The sequence below is a fragment of the Podarcis cretensis genome, assembly GCF_951804945.1.
Source record: "Podarcis cretensis genome assembly, chromosome: 8".
Taxonomy (NCBI): Eukaryota; Metazoa; Chordata; class Lepidosauria; order Squamata; family Lacertidae; genus Podarcis; species Podarcis cretensis.
Window position 1 is genome coordinate 6,586,540 of NC_137177.1, and position 13,769 is coordinate 6,600,308.

A 13,769-nucleotide genomic window follows, 5' to 3' on the forward strand; every position below is an offset into this window, starting at 1 on the left:
TGTGTCATAATTCTAGAACCCAGTGGGACCATCCATTGGAGCTGAACCATGGGAGACAGACAAAGGTATATGATGGACCATTAGGTCCATTCGTGGCCGACTCTGGGGTTGCGGCGCTCATCTCGCTTTACGGGCCAAGGGAGCCGGCGTACAGCTTCCGGGTCATGTGGCCAGCATGACTAAGCTGCTTCTAGCGAACCAGAGCAGCGCACGGAAACGCCGTTTATCTTCCCGCTGGAGCGGTACCCATTTATCTACTTGCACTTTGACGTGCTTTCAAACTGCTAGGTTGGCAGGAGCAGGGACCGAGCAACAGGAGCTCACCCCGTCGCGGGGATTCGAACCGCCAACCTTCTGATTGGCAAGCCCTAGGCTCTGTGGTTTAACCCACAGCGCCACAAAGGAGGCAGTTTTTCACCCACTGCAGAGTTGAACTATGGAATCTCCTCCCACAACCATATGGCAATGGCCATCAACTTGAATGTCTTTAAAGGGCAGTTGGACCAATTAATGGAGACTGTCCGTGATTGCTAGGCACGGGGACGTTCTTCTGCTTCTGCAGTCAGTCTGCCTCTGACTACCAGCTGCTTGGGGAGGTCTTCGTGGCCCTCTGGCCTGGTCCAGCAGGGCTTTCCCAATGTTCCTAAAGACATGCACCCCCACATTGTTCTTCTCTTATCCACCCTCTTTGCAGAATTACCTGTCCAGGAATTTCTACAATCTCCGCTTCCTCGCCCTCTTCTTGGCCTTTGCTATCAACTTCATTTTGCTCTTCTATAAGGTAAGTAGGTCTGGAGTTCTGCTGAGGGAGAGATGGGGCACCCTGGAGTAGGGATGGTGGGTGCGGCGGGGAGAGGACAGATTCAAGAGGAGAATCAAAGTCTGACAAGTTAATGCATGCCAGAGGACGAGATCCATGCTGCAGTTTGGGAAGTGCACAAATGGGAGAAAGCAGGTTGTGCGCAATGACATATCCCCCCCCCCCCACTGTAAGTTTTTTATGCCGTATTTTAAATAGTGGCAACCTTCCCCGAAGGTGAATGGTGCATAATGAATGTTAATAGCCACCACAACAGTAACACAGCATCCTGGGAGCCAAAACAACTGGGCACAGCTTGTGGGAGGGCAAATGGTTGGAAACTCTTGCCAGGGTAGGGACCCTCAGACCTGCAGGGCAGATGTGCCCCCTACAGACCTCTCTCTCTCTCTCTGGCCCTTGGCACATTCCCCATCCCACACACCCCACTGGCCCTGCTTTGCACCCCAAGTGCTCCCCACCCCCCTGGCTGGATCATGTCCTTGGACTCAGCTTGTGCCTCTTGATTGCCTGGGTGCCTATGCTGGTCCCGTGGGTTACCCAAGAGGCGAGGTCCAAGTCCGGTCCGTGGTCAAAGGTGCAGTGTGGAGGCTGTCCGTAGTAGCTGAATCTGGGTGCGGGGCAGGGAGTCGGGTGAAGTCAGGAACAGGCTTGCAAGCAGGGAGCCAGGGCAGGTCAGGAGCGCAGACAGGAAAGCAGGACAGGGTTCAGGCAGGAACCAACAATGGTGCTCCCGCAACTTGGGACTGGGGCTGGCCGGCTTTTATCTTCCCCGAGGCATAGGGCGGCCCCTATCCTCAAGTGACTCGCCTCTCCTGGCCTGGAGGTGAGCACTCCTCCTGCGGGAACTTAGTTCCCTCCGCCTCTCTGCCCTGAGCCTCTGCAGCTCAGGAGAGGCTGGAGGGTTACCAGACCCAGAGGCAACCTCGGCTTCCTCTGACGGGGCTGAGAGTGGAGCACCTGCAGGCAATGGGTCCTCTATCACCTCAGGAGCCAGAGCAGGCTTAGCTGATGCCTGCACCTGAGGATCCAGCACAGGTGAGGACCCTTCAGGCTCAGGCCCCAGCCCCGGCTCAGCTGGTTCTGGAGGCGGAAAATCCTGTGCAGGCTGGGATCCCTCAGGTTCAGCATCCGAGTCTGAATCCCAGGCCATCACAGTGCCAGAGAGGGGCATTTGACAATGTGTGCAGAAACTAGCCTGTTGCATGAAGGCAAAGCTCGCATCCTTTGCTCCACCAACTTTTGCCTCTGACCCTGCCCGCCACTGGAAGGTGGACCCAGAAGGGAACATGACCTTCAGGCTGAAGAGAGGTCCCCCAGCCCTGACTTGGTGGCTAAGCTGTAAGACCGAAACCTTCCGGGCTCAAGGGTTGCAACTTTCCATCCCAACCTCCTCCTCCTCCTCTCTTGCCATTCCCAGGTTTCCGACACCCCTCCCGGAGAGGAGGAGTTTGAGGGCTCTGGGTTCGATGGGGATTTGGAGTCTGGCTCTGGAGGTGGCTCTGGCTTTGGTGGCGGGGACGACGACGACGGGAACGGCAACGGGGATGAGGACGATGAAGACAGCGTGGTCTACTTCTTCCTGGAGGAAAGCACGGGCTACATGCAGCCAGCCTTACAGTTCCTGGCCATCTTCCACACGCTGGTGGCCTTCCTCTGCATCATCGGCTACAACTGCCTGAAGGTGCCACTGGTCATCTTCAAGCGCGAGAAGGAGCTGGCGCGGAAGCTGGAGTTTGACGGCCTCTACATCACGGAGCAGCCGGAGGACGACGACATCAAGGGGCAGTGGGACCGCCTGGTGCTCAATGCTCCGTGAGTCCATCTGTGGGGAGGGGCTAAGTGGCGGCTCCTCCCCCTCTGGGCAACAGCCCCGCCTCCTAAAGGTTCAGAAAGAGGGGAGAGGGCTTCCCAGAGTGCAGCTGGGCTAAACCCTCCTCGGGGCAATAGGGCAAAACCAACTGGCAAGGAGGTTCAGGACAGGCCAGCTCCGCTTGGCACAGTGCACCTGTCATTCAGCTCGGACACTGAGGTCCAGCTCCGAGGGCCTTCTGGCAGTTCCCTCCCTGCGAGAAGTGAGGTTACAGGGAACCAGGCAGAGGGCCTTCTCGGCAGTGGCACCCTGCCTGTGGAACGCCTTTCCGTCAAACGTCAAGGAAATACAGTGGTACCTCGGGTTAAGTACTTAATTCGTTCTGGAGGTCCATTCTTAACCTGAAACTGTTCTTAACCTGAAGCACCACTTTAGCTAATGGGGCCTCCTGCTGCCGCTGTGCCGCTGCTGCACGATTTCTGTTCTCATCCTGAAGCAAATTTCTTAACCCGAGGTACTATTTCTGGGTTAGCGGAGTCTGTAACCTGAAGCGTATGTAACCCGAGGTACCACTGTAAATAACTATCTGACTTTTAGAAGACATCTGAAGGCAGCCCTGTTTAGGGAAGTTTTTAATGTTTGATGTTTTATTGTGCTTTTAATATTCTGTCGAGAGATGCCCAGAGTGGCTGAGGAAACCCAGCCAGATGGGCAGGCAGGGTATAAATAATAAAATATTTATTTATTTTATTTTATTTTATTTTATTTTATTTTATTTTATTTTATTTTATTTTATTTTATTTATTTGCCATCACAAGATGCGGCGGTGGCCAAACACATTTGCAGAGGAGAAAAGGGGCCAGGCAAAAACTCATGGAGGGATATTGCCTGTCGATGGCTCTTATGCCATGATAGCGAAAAGGCAGCCTCCTTGTTCGGAGAGGGCGCTGTGGATAAGAGCAGGGGAAGGCCAGCCCTTGCACCCATGCTTGAGAGCTTCCTACTTAAGCTGACCACTCACAGAAACAGAAAGCTGGGCTGAGCAGGCCTTTGAGCGGACGCAGCAGGTTGGAAGGCTGAGAGTCTGTACTAAACAGACAGGATGCTGATGAGCGAGGAGGAAGGTCCAGGGTTGCCAGTTAAACAGTGGGGAGGGGAAGAAGATTGGCTGAGTGAAAAGGATCAGGTGGAAGGGCTTTTGGGGAGAAGTGGGTTTTGCGTTGGGAGGGAGGGAGAGAAATGGCCCTGGCAGGTCAGGGAGCCTTCATCGGAGGAGGAGGAATGAATGAATGGTATTCTTAATGGGTCCCCCCCCCTTCTCTCCCCTTGCCAGGTCATTCCCAAGCAACTACTGGGACAAATTCATCAAGAGAAAGGTGAGATATCTTCCACCATTGTCTAGGCTAGGGAAACAAAGGCCTCGGGCTCTCCTGATCTAAGGCAGGGGTGGTTAACAAGATGGAGAGCTCATATTTTCTTAACCATATCCCAGTGGCGTAGCGTGGGGGGTGCAGGGGGGGCCGGCCGCACCGGGCGCAACATCTGGGGGTTAGGGTTAGGGGGCGCAAATCCACGGGTTAGGGGGCGCAAATTACTTGCCTTGCCCCGGGTGCTGACAACCCACGCTACGCCACTGCCACATCCCTCCCCCCATCCTCCAGGTGCTAAACAAATACGGTGACATCTACGGGCGAGAGAGAATTGCAGAACTGCTGGGAATAGATCTGGCCAGTCTGGAAATCACAGCGCAGAACGAGAAAAAAACTGAGCCAGACACATCTCTCATAACATGGTGAGGAGGATTGGCAGAGCTGGCAGTGGGGCGGGTGGGGCAAAGGCGGAGCTGCTTGGGCCTATGCTTCCTAAGCGTGGGACAAGGGGAAGTGTGGACAGGCCCTTTGGGATGCACGTAGCAAAACAGAATGTATGAATTTACATGCACACTTGCATTCCTCCTTATCCTCCCTTTCTCTTCTGCCAGGATTACCTCTATTGACATCAAGTACAAGGTCTGGAAATTCGGAGTGATCTTCACTGACAACGTGAGTGAGAAGATGCAGTTAGAGGGCTGGGGGGCAGGAGGTTCAAGCGTTCAATATTTATGCCAATTGGTGCCACAGCCTGGCATACACTGGCTAAAGGGGAGGGAGGCCATTCAGACCAGCACAATCCCCACTGTAAGATGGGGGAGATGCGAGGGCTTCACCTGCTAGGGGAATTCCAAATCTCTACATGTTTTCTAAGACAGTTCAACATAATTCAGTGCCCAGAGAATCATAGGTAAAGGTAAAGGGGATCCCTGACCATTAGGTCCAGTCGTGGCCGACTCTGGGGTTGCGGCGCTTCCGGGTCATGTGGTCAGCAGGACTAAGCCACTTCTGGTGAACCAGAGTAGTGCATGGAAACGCTGTTTACCTTCCCGCCAGAGTGGTACCTATTTATCTACTTGCACTGGTGTGCTTTTCAACTGCTAGGTGGGCAGGAGCAGGGACCGAGCAATGGGAGCTCACCCCGTCGCGGGGATTCGAACCGCCAACCTTCCGATTTGCAAGTCCTAGGCTCTGCGGTTTAACCCGCAGCGCCACCCGCGTCCCACCAGAGAATCGTAGTTATCCCCTAGAAAGACAGAAGCAGAGATTCTAGACCTCATATTTGCAATGAAAAGGCTGCATACGCTTCTCTATCCTGCGCTCATCTACTCAGCAGTGGAGCAAGCTGATTGGGTGCCTGGAGTGGCGTGCATGCCCTGCACCAAGGGGCGTGGCCAGCCGCCTGCGGGGGTGTGGCCAGCCACCCACAGGGGCGGGGCAAGCCGGGGCATGATGCTCTTCAGGGCCTCCAAGGAGTCTGCCTGCCTCTTCCATCTCAGCTGCCCTGCAGCTGAGGGGGAGGCTTTGAGTGGACCGTTTGGGGCAGCACGTAGCCTGAGGCCACCCAAGCCACTGTGTCACTCCCAGGAGAGATGCGTGGCTTGGGCGCACTGCAGGCCCCCGGTGAGTGCTGCCTGCCATTTTGTCACTCCCCTCAGTGGTGACACCCGGGCCGACCTGCCCCCAACGCACCCCCTTCCTCTGCCCCTGTGTCTACTGCCTGTTTCTTTCTGTAGAAACGAAAAGTGCCCAGATGTCTAAATTGCTTGAAAACCAGAATAACTGAATCAGAATAAAACTGTGCAAAACTAATGAATTATCTAGTTGACTCAGATACTGATGTTGTGGAGTTCTGCACGTGTATTTGGCTGGGCAGGATCGACCGTTTGTTTGTTTGTTTGTTTGTTTGTTTGTTTGTTTATGATCCTTCATCCGAAGATCACAGGGCAGTTTACAATATAAAAACACAAAAATGTGTACCATTGTAATGAACGAAAACAATACCCCCCACCCAACCAAGTAAAGTCCTGGTCAGCGGTAGGTTTTCAGGTTGAAGATCAGCAAGTGGGGAGAACACAGGCCAAATACCAACTTCAGTGGGGCATCCTTCCAAGCCCTATTCTTAGTGGATGGTACTCACCTGTGATCATCTTTTGCCTCGTGAACTGGCAGTAGAGTAGGTGGGGTGGCCCCGGGCTGGGAGCCATCTGATGCTGCAGCCCTGCATCTGCTAAGCTGAGAGGACGGCATCAAAACCTTTCATCCCTTTCTCCCAATGTGGGCATCCCACTGTGCCCTCGCTCTCCATCCTGCCTCTGTTGCAACCCATTCATATCTCTCCCCCCTGCAGTCCTTCCTGTACCTCTTCTGGTACATGGTGATGTCTGTTCTCGGCCACTACAACAACTTCTTCTTCGCCTCCCACCTCCTGGACATCGCCATGGGCGTCAAGACCCTAAGGACCATCCTCTCGTCCGTCACCCACAATGGCAAACAGGTAGCGGGGCTGTGGGGCGTGTAGATCGAATGTGGGGGCCACCCTGGCTCATGGTATGCACCCCTCCCACCCCTTCACCCTCTTCACTGTTATTCATTTATATACTGTGTAATGCCTAAATTAGGGTTTCACATCTGGGAAAGCCGATTAAACAACCATTAAGACTGAAAGTCATTCCCCACAGCTACCTAAGTCTCCTCCTCACCTGAGTCCTTCCCAAGCAATCTGAGACTGCAGCTGTGTACCTGCCTTTGCTCCTCGCAATTCATGCCTCTCCTGGTTCTGGGAGAGTAGCGGGGAGCAGAGCTGATCGCGGCAGGAGAGGGAGACTCCCTGACTTCTTCACCAGCCTCACTCACGTCTGCTTCTTGCCCCTCCCTCCTCTCCAGCCTCCACTTCTGCCTCTACTTCTGGACTGCTCTCTGCCACTGCCTCGTCCCGCTCACTAAGCCCTGTTACCGCTTCCGCTTCCGACACCTCCACCCCCCAGTCTGCTCCCTCTTCTCCCTCTGACCACTCATCCTCGCCCCACTGCCACTCCCTGGGCTCTGAGCCTTCTTCCCTTGGGGTCCCCCATCTGGTTCCTCCCCCCAATTCCTCTGTGTCCAACCAGTATGACATCCGGGGCAGCATTTGCTACATGATAATGGACCTCCTTTCACACATGTGACCTCTTTCTCCCCCAGCTGCTAATGACGGTGGGGCTCCTGGCGGTGGTCGTCTACCTCTACACCGTGGTCGCCTTCAACTTTTTCCGCAAGTTCTACAACAAGAGTGAGGACGAAGATGAGCCTGACATGAAATGTGACGACATGATGACGGTAAGACAAGTACAGAGGCTCCCCGTGCTTTTTTGGCTTTGTTCGCCCCCCCCGGGGGGGGGCTTAAATCTGTTGCTTCCTACGGTGACCGCCCACGTTCCCTGGGCTCTGCCATCACTTCTGGTCAAGAAGGTGCAGCAGGCTGCTGATAGGAGAACAATTTTGACTCCCAACAGACGCCGCCGACTTTTTCCTAAAACCGGCGAAATTTGGGAGGGCAGGAATGTTCAGGGAAGCTCAAGCAGAGGGTGCGAAGAGCATCTCAGTGTCCACACATCTCTTGCTCCAAGGGCAGGGTGAACGTCAGACTGCCATTGTCCCCAAGTGGGGAGGGGCCAGTTCTTAATGTTTAACAAACAGATCCTGGGGGTTCAAGTCTTTATGGAAATGCCAGATCAGGAGGGGGCAGATTCATATGGGACGACTCCTCCATTAGTACCCAGGAGAGAGGAAAATGTAATATAGTTTTCCAGGTTGCCAAGGTGGCACGGTCAGAAATGCTGCCTCTTAGGGAACATTCTTTCATATGTGGTGGACTTGTAAAAGGGTAAAAGAGTATTGGGAAATGATCCATAATGAATTGGGGGGGGGTGTTTAAAAGCACTTTCTCAAAAAAACCAGAGTCTTTTCTGTTGGAGATAATTCAAACTGAAATCCCCAGGTGTCAAAAAAGGTTATTTTAGCCATGTTCTGTTAGCCCCAAAATGGAAAACGAGCGAGGTCCTAACCAAAGAAGTGTGGCAGCTTAAGTTGACAGAATATGCGCAGCTTGCAGACTTAACATAGAGAACAAGAAGAACATAGGTTTAGAGAAGATTGGAAACCATTTATGAAATATATGGGAAATAACAGTGTACGGCTGAAAACGCTTTATTAAGACAAATTCAACAGTGTAAATAAGTTATGAAGGATGTTATAATGGAGTGCTGAATGGTATAGTTTCTGTAAAATATGCAGGGATTTATGATATGTAAAATGGAAAGAGAAGAAGGGTGTTTTAAGGATGTTTAAATGAGTGCTTTAAATTGTAAAACAGAAAATTTAATAATAAATTATATGTGAAAGCAATGATGCTGAAGCCTTGTGTATGCAACGCCCCTGAGCCTCTCCCTCCCTCTTCCCTCCTCCACAGTGTTACCTGTTTCACATGTATGTGGGGGTGCGTGCTGGCGGGGGCATCGGTGACGAGATCGAGGACCCGGCAGGTGACGAGTACGAGCTTTACCGTGTCATCTTCGACATCACCTTCTTCTTCTTTGTCATTGTTATCCTGCTGGCCATCATCCAAGGTAGGTCCCGTGTGGGTCATAGTTATTATGTCCCATTGGCGTGTGGGGCGGAGTCTGCGCCAGGGCTCCTGAACTCTGACTTCCTACCTTTCTGACTTCCTGTCCACCAGGTTTGATCATTGACGCCTTTGGGGAGCTGAGAGACCAGCAGGAGCAGGTGAAGGAGGACATGGAGGTAAGCTGGTCTCCTCCTTCCTCTCCTCCATTCCCAGCCATAGGAGGGTGGGGGGCGAGCCGGTGACTTCAATCAGAAATTTATCACAGAGAAGGTTGTCTATCAGGGAGGCTCCCTGGCCCGTGACCAGGTATTTTGTGGGGGGGGGGACTGGGGAATCCACGCCAAACAGCCATGACAAAAATATACTTTACATAAGTACAGTGGTACCTCGGCTTACATACGCTTCAGGATACAGACTCCGCTAACCCAGAAATAGTACCTTGGGTTAAGAACTTTGCTTCAGGATAAGAACAGAAATCGTGCTCCGGCAGCGCAGTGGCAGCAGGAGGCCCCATTAGCTAAAGTGGTGCTTCAGGTTAAGAACAGTTTCAGGTTAAGAACAGACCTCCGGAACGAATTAAGTACTTAACCCGAGGTACCACTGTATATAAACTGCATATATCTCCAAAAGTAAAATGCCTTTTCTTTTTAGCAAAAGGTGAAAAGGAGGGGCATGAGGCATTCCCTGGGAGGGAACACAAACATGGTCAACTCTGGGGAGTCCTGATAATCTTCACACTGCGGGAGGGAGGGATTTGATGCATGGAAACATAGAAGGACAGCTCAGCTGGTTAGAGCAGGGGGTCAGCAAACTTTTTCAGCAGGGGGCCAGTCCACCGTCCCTCAGACCTTGTGGGGGGCCGGACTATATTTTGAAAAATAATAATGAACAAATTTCTATGCCCCACAAATAACCCAGAGATACATTTTAAATAAAAGGACACGTTCTACTCATGTAAAAACACCAGGCAGGCCCCACAAATAACCCAGAGATGCATTGTAAATAAAAAGACGCATTTTACTCGAGTAAAAACACACTGACCATCCGCGGGCCAGATTTAGAAGGCGATTGGGCTGGATCCCGCCTCCGGGCCTTAGTTTTCCTACCCATGGGTTAGAGCAGGGATCTCCAACAGGTGGATCGCAATCTACTAGTAGATCCCCACATGGTTTTGGTAGATCACAGTCGATCTCTGGCTCCCTTTCCTTTGTGTGGCTAAAACTGAGTCCTGCCCCACCCCCTCGCCCCGCCCTGTTGTATGATCTCTGGAAGGGTATACGGAGCTCCCTCTGCGCTGCTGTTTTGATCCATAGCGATCTTTTTGTGAGTGGCTTTACCCCTTTGTCCCTTGCCTTTGTTCCCCAAAAATGGAACTTCCTCCCCTCAAAAAGCCTTTTTTTAACCTCTTAAAAAACGGGGCTATTCTCCTCCCTAAAAAAAACTCAACAGCTTTGAGCTGAGCCCAAAAAAAACCAGGGGTAGATCACTGCCAGTTTTTAATTCTGAAAGTAGATTGCAGTAGGCAGTAGGCTACAGGATCCTCAGGATCTCTTCCAACTCTCGGATTCTATGATTCTATGGCTGCAGTTGGGGTTGGGGTTGGCTTGACCCATTGTGAAGAGAAAGGACCCTAGCTCCCTCTTTGCCTTCAACTGTCTTCTCACTCTCTTGCTTCCATCCTGGCAGACCAAATGTTTCATCTGTGGAATCGGCAGTGACTATTTTGACACGACGCCGCACGGCTTTGAGACCCACACGCTGGAGGAGCACAATTTGGCAAATTACATGTGAGCAGCTGGCTGGCGAAGCGGGAATGTTCAGGGGATTCCAACCAAACTGGAAGCGGGAGGGAAAATTCTCTTCACTGTTCACTGATTCATCCCAGAACAGACACTGAGCTAGTTGTTGTTGCCTTCGATCCACAAACATTGTGCAATCGGTTGCATTTCCCGTGCCCTGTTTGTGTTGAGTATCCTACGCATTGTAATTAATGGGGTGGAATAACTGTGGAGAAAATCCCTGTGGACCCAAGTGTGGGGGAACAGCTAAAAGAATTAGCTGGGGGCCTGGATTCAAAATGCAGGGAGCCCCAGGAGCAGAGTATTCAACTCACAAATATAAGCAGCACAGAGAAGTGGTATGAACATAAGTTGTTAGACCTTTCTTGTCCCATTTGCAACTCTCCCCTCTTTCTATCCATTTCACATGGAACAGACCACATACTGCTAAGTAAGTTTTAAATGCTTTACTTATAGATTCATAGGTCTGATACATGCATTGTTCCATGCAGCCGCAAGAAGAAACACAGGCAGAATATTCTTGGGTAGCAAGCTCACATACATCCTTTTCAATTCAATGGAGGGAGGGAGGGAGGGAGGGAGGAGAGAGAGAGAGAGAGAGAGAGAAAGGAAGTAGAAAAGTTTCACTTCCTCCCTCTCTGGAGGTGAAGGGATTTGACCTAGCTGTTTCTATCTAGCGATACAATTCTATGGTCCTTTAGCCCTTTATGCACAAACTAGCAGTCATGCATAGTTATCTTCCACAATTGCAACACAATTTATTCTTTCAGTTTCACAAATTGCCTAATTTCACCACAAGATAAATAACATAGTTTTTGGCATAAGATAAACTGCAGTGGAAGTTTTGCTACAGCTGACAAGCACAGGGTACAATGGAGGATGAAGGCTTCTTGCCTCCCTAGTCAGAGACAGAGGCCCCTCCAAAGCTCAGTAGCTGCAGTTCTGGTTCTCCTTGACAGGCATAATGTGATAAGCATGGGGGGCTGGGGGCTGTTTTAAAGGGCGAATTCACACATGCAGGTATGTCTCATGGAATGCCCTGACCACACACACACACACACACACAGAGAGAGAGAGAGAGAGAGAGAGAGAGAGAGAGAGAGAGAGAGATGAGGAACGGCTAAGGGAGCTGGGCATGTTTAGCCGGGAGAAGAGGAGGTTAAGGGGTGATATGATAGCCATGTTCAAATATATAAAAGGATGTCACCTAGAGGAGGGAGAAAGGTTGTTTTCTGCTGCTCCAGAGAAGCGGACACGGAGCAATGGTTCCAAACTACAAGAACGAAGATTCCACCTAAACATTAGGAAGAACTTCCTGACAGTAAGAGCTGTTTGACAGTGGAATTTGCTGCCAGGGAGTGTGGTGGAGTCTCCTTCTTTGGAGGTCTTTAAGCAGAGGCTTGACAACCATATGTCAGGAGTGCTCTGATGGTGTTTCCTGCTTGGCAGGGGGTTGGACTCGATGGCCCTTGTGGTCTCTTCCAACTCTATGATTCTATGAGAGAGAGAGAGAGAGAGAAAAGAGTTGCGATTGAGATGGTACAGAAGCCACCTGCCACAGGTATTTTGTATGTGCAACACATCCCTTGACGTTGCACTCATCAAGTGATGGCTACGCCTGCGTGAACTTGCACAACACACGTGGGAAGAACCAGGAACGTCTGTTTGGCAAGCAGAATGGGGGTGGGTGTCACACCACCCAGGAGCTGACCATGCAAGGGGTGAGGGAAGCTGAAACTGGGAGCACAGGAAGCGTACTGACAAACTATCCTTCCGCCAACATCCCCTTCCCTGTGCTGGTCAAGAAAAGTCTTGCATGCAGACAGCAGCCCTTATCAGCCATGAAGCAGCCTCTCTGGAAACGCTTCCCATTCCCCGGGCGCTGCAGCTGCAAGCGTGGCGAAGGGGCTGCCGATCTCTCAGCTGGGAGCCAAGATTTACTCAACCTGCATTCCTGGCACGGAAGGACAGAGCGATTTGGGGGGCTCTTTTCCTAGCACACTTCCCCAAAGCAATGGACTAAAGGCAGCCTTTCTCCAACCGGGATCCTCAGACATCATTGGACTACAACTCCCATCATCCCTGGCCGCTGGCCCTGGCAGCTAGGGATGGTGGGATTTGTAGTCCAACTACACTTGGGGACCCAAGGTTGAGAAAAGGCTGCTTGAAGACCTCTGTAGCCCCGCCTCTGACCTCATTGCTTTCTGCCTCTCTTCCCTCTACAGGTTCTTCCTCATGTATCTCATCAACAAGGATGAAACGGAGCACACCGGCCAGGTGAGGGGGGAGCCCTAATCTTACCAGAAGTGGAGGTAGGGGAGAAGTGACAGGCACATGTCACTTTAAGGAAGGGTCGGTGGGAGAACCCAGGCCCTCTCTTTCTGGACCTCAGTACCCTATTTGGATCCCCAGTGTTTCTCCCAACAATTTTTATTATTTTTTTCCAAATATCTTAATAATAATAATAATAATAATAATAATAATAATAATAATAATAATAATAATTTATTTATACCCCGCCCATCTGGCTGAGTTTCTCCAGCCACTCTGGGCAGCTCCCAATCAAGTGTTAAAAACAACACAGCATTAAATATTAAAGGGCTGCCTTCAGAGGTCTTTTAAAGATAGCTGCTTATTTCCTTGACATCTGAAGGGAGGGCATTCCACAGGGTGGGCGCCACTACCGAGAAGGCCCTCTGTCTGGTTCCCTGTAACCTCACTTCTCGCAGTGAGGGAACCACCAGAAGGCCCTCAGTGCTGGACCTCAGTGTCTGGGCTGAACGATAGGGGTGGAGACGCTCCTTCAGGTATACAGGACCGAGGCCGTTTAGGGCTTGAAAGGTCAGCACCAACACTTTGAATTGTGCTCGGAAACGTACTGGGAGCCAATGCAGGTCTCTCAGGACTGGTGTTATGTGGTCCTGGCGGCCACTCCCAGTCACCAGTCTAGCTGCCGCATTCTGGATTAGTTGTAGTTTCCGGGTCACCTTCAAAGGTAGCCCCACGTAGAGTGCATTGCAGTAGTCCAAGCGGGAGATAACCAGAGCATGCACCACTCTGGCGAGACAGTCCGCAGGCAGGTAGGGTCTCAGCCTGCGTACCAGATGGAGCTGGTAGACAGCCGCCCTGGACACAGAATTAACCTGCGCCTCTATGGACAGCTGTGAGTCCAAAATGACTTAACAATATTATTCTCCTTTAAATCTATATCTTATCCGAATTAACTTCCCTCCATCCCTCTTCTGGCTTCACTGGGGTAGACCCCCAGTGTTTTTGCCTTGCTGGACTTTGTCCTTGAACTCTGACCATGCCTCTTACTTGCTCGGTGGAGAACAGGGAGGAGTGTGAGCGTGCGTAGAAAACC

At 51.5% G+C, this 13,769-nt stretch overlaps 1 protein-coding gene across 1 annotated transcript in view; it reads left to right on the top strand.

The window, feature by feature from the left end:
* The window catches only part of RYR1 (ryanodine receptor 1), a 220,706-nt gene that overhangs the window by 204,251 nt on the left and 2,686 nt on the right, over window positions 1-13,769 (top strand). Inside the window, exons 93-103 of the mRNA XM_079989357.1 lie at window positions 695-781; window positions 2,238-2,632; window positions 3,964-4,006; window positions 4,292-4,422; window positions 4,612-4,672; window positions 6,351-6,497; window positions 7,184-7,318; window positions 8,451-8,607; window positions 8,718-8,782; window positions 10,293-10,393; window positions 12,631-12,682. Of these exons, the coding sequence (XP_079845483.1) occupies window positions 695-781; window positions 2,238-2,632; window positions 3,964-4,006; window positions 4,292-4,422; window positions 4,612-4,672; window positions 6,351-6,497; window positions 7,184-7,318; window positions 8,451-8,607; window positions 8,718-8,782; window positions 10,293-10,393; window positions 12,631-12,682 (1,374 nt within the window). The remainder of the gene's footprint in view (window positions 1-694; window positions 782-2,237; window positions 2,633-3,963; window positions 4,007-4,291; window positions 4,423-4,611; window positions 4,673-6,350; window positions 6,498-7,183; window positions 7,319-8,450; window positions 8,608-8,717; window positions 8,783-10,292; window positions 10,394-12,630; window positions 12,683-13,769) is intronic.